Source organism: Amblyomma maculatum, unplaced genomic scaffold (genome assembly GCF_055883805.1).
Source record: "Amblyomma maculatum isolate TAMU_Amacu unplaced genomic scaffold, ASM5588380v1 scaffold_18, whole genome shotgun sequence".
Taxonomy (NCBI): domain Eukaryota; kingdom Metazoa; phylum Arthropoda; class Arachnida; order Ixodida; family Ixodidae; genus Amblyomma; species Amblyomma maculatum.
Window position 1 is genome coordinate 4,931,934 of NW_028146743.1, and position 5,530 is coordinate 4,937,463.

General features: G+C 41.1%; 1 protein-coding gene across 1 annotated transcript; it reads left to right on the forward strand.

The window, feature by feature from the left end:
* Positions 1-1,753: 1,753 nt before the first annotated feature.
* LOC146171740 (uncharacterized) lies at positions 1,754-5,205 on the forward strand. The gene is made up of 7 exons (XM_084586335.1): positions 1,754-1,778; positions 3,102-3,323; positions 3,426-3,470; positions 3,538-3,576; positions 3,646-3,699; positions 3,823-4,022; positions 4,993-5,205. The coding sequence occupies exons 1-7, from the start codon at positions 1,754-1,756 to the stop codon at positions 5,203-5,205; spliced, it is 798 nt and encodes a 265-aa protein (XP_084442461.1).
* The last annotated feature ends 325 nt before the right edge of the window (positions 5,206-5,530 follow it).

Genomic DNA, 5,530 nt, shown 5'->3' on the forward strand with positions numbered 1-5,530 from the left:
TAAATTTGAGACCAAGAAGAAAACTCGTCTGCGCAGTGGATAAATAAACATATACATATATTAGGCTCCAGGGCCGCGCGACACACACACACACACACACACACACACACACACACACACACACACACACACACACACACACACACACACACACACACACACACACACACACACACACACACACACACACACACACACACACACACACACACACACACACACACACACACACACACACACACACACACACACACACACACACACACACACACACACACACACACACACACACACACACACACACACACACACACACACACACACACACACACACACACACACACACACACACACACACACACACACACACACACACACACACACACACACACACACACACACACACACACACACACACACACACACACACACACACACACACACACACACACACACACACACACACACACACACACACACACACACACACACACACACACACACACACACACACACACACACACACACACACACACACACACACACACACACACACACACACACACACACACACACACACACACACACACACACACACACACACACACACACACACACACACACACACACACACACACACACACACACACACACACACACACACACACACACACACACACACACACACACACACACACACACACACACACACACACTTGCGATGCCGAAAGCTAAATATATAAGGTCAGTGAGACTGCGGAGACGTCTCCGGCGAGGGAAAATACACCAATCAGGTACAGCAGGACTGAAGATAGAAGAAAGCACTCCTGTCCGGCAAAAAAGGCGCCAAAACCACGCCCGAGGTTATTTAAGAGGGCCTGGCGTCTTTGTCCGCTTATTCCTGCATGTGGTAGTCTGCCGTTCTGTGCCGTTGTTTCTGTACCATCTGGGGAGCTCGAGCCACAACATTCGATACTCTCAAGGATATTGCTACATTGCCTGACATAAGCTGCATTGCCTGTATAAACCGTGAGCATATTTATATTCAAATTACGTCAACTTTTGCTGACTGATATTGTTTGCTAACCGACGAGAAGTTTGCCTTCCTTTTTTTTCTTAAAGCATTGCTTCTTTTATGTGTCCTGTCTGTTGTGAAATGTTTTTAGCTACATTCACATTATAGCGACATCTGTAGTGGACTGTTTAGGTTGTATATGTAACAGCAATACATTGTAATGACGCGGTGATTCTGACTGCACAAATTTTGTTTCCAATTGTTGCGTAGGACAGTGTGTATTAAAATATTTTATGTTCGCACTATATTGCCCTTTTCAAAACGAACTGCCTTTTTTTTAGTAAAGCTAGCAGCTAGCGTAACAGGGGCGATGCGGTGACTGCGACGGCATGGACAGAGACCTATTCCACTGCTTCGAGTGCCTCCTTTAAAGGGTATACAGTAGAACGAAATGTAAGTTTCAGAGCTTGAAATGTTTGTAAATCATAATTATGCGCGTTTTATTTACAATAAATAATCTATATGTGCACTCGTTTTAAACATGTTTGTTTTATTTGCATGAAAAATTTTAGAAGTTGTGCGTCAAGAACTTTAATTTTTACAAATTTGATTGTGCGGCTAGGTTTCGCTCCGTTTGCAAACGGCGGCCACGTTGGAAAATGTTTTTCCGCTAAAACAAGGCCAGGATAATGTTCATCACAGTAAAACACGCCATAATTTTTTAAAAAGAAATCGAAGATGGTCGAGTGCAATGTCTGGATGCGTTGGCTTGGAATGACTCCGTAGACTCTACAATCCGCATTGCGCGCTGAGCCTTGCGGAGGGACCTCATTAAAGAAGCCGTAACTATTAGTGCAATGAAATTACGCAATAAGTTTTTAGTGATTATGAAAGTTGATATAGAGGATAATATGTGGACTAATTTTAAGAAGTACAAAGTATTTTCATTGTTGTCCGAACTTTCCATTGCGCAGCGTTTGTTGAAGTTAGCCCGATCATAACGCTTAATCGGAAACGTTAGATAGGAGCGCTGGCAGTTTGATAGGTAAGTTTACATGAAACATAATGCGTATTTCTGTTGCTTTGTAGTAACCTTTTTTTTAGATACGCAAAATAGCAAAAAAAAAGTCGTTTCCTTGGGTTGACGTTTCGTTAAAAATTTCGCTATAAAAACAAAAACAAAAATAATTGAGCGGAAATAAAAACATTTTGATATGTAGTCAAACGATTTTATTTACATAACTTTAACATTTTATGTCATTCATAAAAACTTAGCCAAACAGCAGAGCATATAATCGCGGCGCTAGACCTCGTGGCCAATAATTATACCCGGTGCTTATAGAAAACAAAAATGGATTAAAACCAGTTGCAGATATTTTTTTATTTAAACATCAGGAAACATAACATAAAAATTTCGACAAGCCACGCTTTGATCCGTCTGATGTGGAATCACCCAACCACCTCTTCTGCGTAACTGCCCACTGCAGGCGCCGTGTTTCATATGCGAGGCGACTTCAGGTTGCACATAAAACGGCCCCAGGAAGCTGCATGATTAAATCTATGCCAGATCGACGCAAACCATTTTAATCAGCATATGTTAGGGTACCTAAAACCGGGAATCATTTTCGATATCTATCCGCGTTACGACGCTACACAGTTTCAAAGTCTGAAAAAGAGGGAAATTTTGGTGCCTTGCAATTGGAAGCAATGCATAATATTCAGACGCGCTGGGAAGCTCGTGTAATAAGAGCACAGAGCTGAAACTTCGGCACAATCTTCGGCTAACTCTATATTATATAAATCCCGGAATCATTTTGCGTACGTGTTTTTGTTCACGTTTTACGTATTTTTTTGTACCCGTTCCCATTAAGTAACGCGCCCTGTCGACACCACCTGCCGGTAGATGGCGTGAGTAGTACATGTCCCAAAAAGCTGGGCATGATACATCAGCTGAAATGCTAGTTCAGTGTTTGACACCTTTAGTTGATCAAAGAAGACATTCAACCTTTTTACATCCTCTCTTTCTGTCCCATCCTCTCTCTATGTATATATGTATTTATAATATGTTCATGTTCTCTATTTCTAGCATCATATGAGAGTGCGAGGAAAAGATTAGGAAAAGCAGAAGTTACCTCGGACTTGGCATCAACAGATGATGAACGGAGACGGGTTGTCTCAAAACCAAAAAGGTTTTTGTCGGAGTCGGATTCTGACGACGACAGCCCTCCAAAGAAACGGAAGGCAGGCAAAAAGGTGCATAAACCATATCCAGCTGTACCATTGGCGTTTCCAGCACCATCCACGTTAGGTGTGTATGACCTATTTGGGTATGCTTGAGCATAAGAAGTGGATGAGTCATGGGAACAAAATAGGCCTAACTTCTTGTCAACAATGATTACTCTTGTTTCAGATGAAGCACAGCATAACGCCCATGTCACGGCAGCTATTGGATCAGGTATTCCTATAACGTGGTATTTGTAAACATAAATTCTGAAAACGCTCAAGCTTGCTTACATTTTCAGGTGCTAGTACACCAACTGGATCCACCATTCACACCTCAGGTGGGTCAAGCTAGTTTAATATTCTTAAGAAAAAGGGCTGTTAGCTAATGTGCTCTTTTAATTCTGTAGCATGCCCACCTACAGCCACCACAGCATCTAGAGACGCCATCATCCCTGCAGCAGGTAAGCTTTTTTTCATGTCTGCACTTGTGAAGTTTTTACATACTGTTATTTTGTAGCTTACTTGTATATATGCATTATTTCCATGAAGTCTTACAGTGCGTGTTTTCTTATATCCACTGCTAGAGTTTCAAAGGCAGGTAATGCGAGAATTGAGGCTCACAAGGCTAATGGTTGAGCAAGCTGTGGAATTGCTTCAGAATTTGCCAGCATTGAGGGTCCCCGAGGCAAGCATTGGAGCATCCATATTGGTTTCTAAACCATATGTGGATATGGAAAGCTTCTTGGAGTTTGACGGCAACGTCGATGAAGTTAAGGAGCAACTGGTAAGAAGACTTTATGTGTACCATGAATATTTTGCTTTGTTAGAAACTCTGAATATCTGATATGTTACTCTATAAATTGCCTGTGGCTTCTCTGTATATCCTGAAAAGTGGGCTGAGCATTTCAGTGTACAAAATAGCTGCACAAGGCAACAGCTTGTCCTGTTTGCCGAACGTGTGATTTGTTTGAGTGGAACAGGAATTTGCATTAGCAGTTATACGGTTACAAGTGGTATGCCCATTCTGCAATCATACTAAACACAAATATTGCAAAATATGAATAGTGCTCATAGAAAATTGGTATGCTATTTTTTAGCAGCAGCTGTATGGCTGCGCTTGGGTGGATGCTTGTAATTACTTCTTTATTTACGGCAAAATCACCTGCATGTTCTGTGATATGTATCTATTATCTTTAATATTAATAGGCTCGAGGTTAAGTAAATTTTTACCCCAGCCTAACGTATGCAGCTACAAAGCATAAAACAAATTTTGTAATTTTTGAAGTCAAATTTTTGTTAATACAAAAACTTCTAGAGGTGCACTTAAGTCTTCTTAGCTGCAGTAATGTGAAAACATTTCTCTTACTATCATTACTATCACTACCGTTCCAATATTTCCACAAATGTGTGCTATCTAGTGACGGCATTTTTACCTAGGCTAAGTGAAGGAGCGGTGCAGGTGGAACTTCAAGAAGATGACGATGTTCACTGCAAAGCGCGAAAGTGTTTTGCACCTGGAACTTGATGGAGACAATGTTTACTGCAGAGTGCAAGAGTGTACTACAGTTTTAGATATATGACTGGCTGCAGTAATATAGTGCTCTCGCGTCTGGATCTGGAAGCTGATCTGCTCGGATGGTGGTTCGATAGCTGGCGGTGAATTTTCTTTTTCCTAAGTTTCATTGTGAAGGACGCTTTCTGGTCACGTGAAGCACAAAATGATTTCTTGTGCTACATATATTTCTTTTTTTCAGCTTAAAGAACTGAAGAGCCTTGGCGGCAACAATGTGGCGACAACAACCAAACGGATTTTGACGTATTTAATGGAAGACAGAGTTGCCCAAAATTACAGCTGGGTGGGCAATAAAGGAAAGTCCAAATTCAGAGACTTGAATGTGACAGCTGTCATAAAGGGTATGTTGTTCATCAAAGTTGTTTTGACAGTGCAGCCGAAAATTAGCAATTAAACTTTGGTAGGCAAAGTGAGTGTATTCTACAATTAAAAAATCACTGTTGCTTTGCATATAATCTTAAAATGAAAGGGAACAAATTAATTGTATACTGCAGAAGCCACGTGCAAGTTTTCATTAACCATTTTCAATACATGAAAAAGTTTTGTAGCAAGCAAGGTGTGTTCTTTCTTTGGTGTAAGTGGATATACTGTCCACCAGATTAAGTTGGGGTACAGCGTGAGGACACAGGCGAGAAAAGAATGACATAGACTGGCACTGCTTTATTCATAAGATTTAGTAATTAGCTGGAGGATGGGCTTTAAAAAAAAGGCCTCTCCGT

What these genes read in the sequence shown, in the direction of transcription:
- LOC146171740 (XM_084586335.1), top strand. Translation starts at nt 1,754, where the DNA reads ATGGTCGAGTGCAATGTCTGGATGC. An exon ending in CGAGTGCAATGTCTGGATGC is followed by an intron (nt 1,779 to 3,101) that starts GTTGGCTTGGAA and finishes CTCTATTTCTAG; the next exon opens with CATCATATGAGAGTGCGAGG. An exon ending in CGCCATCATCCCTGCAGCAG is followed by an intron (nt 3,700 to 3,822) that starts GTAAGCTTTTTT and finishes ATCCACTGCTAG; the next exon opens with AGTTTCAAAGGCAGGTAATG.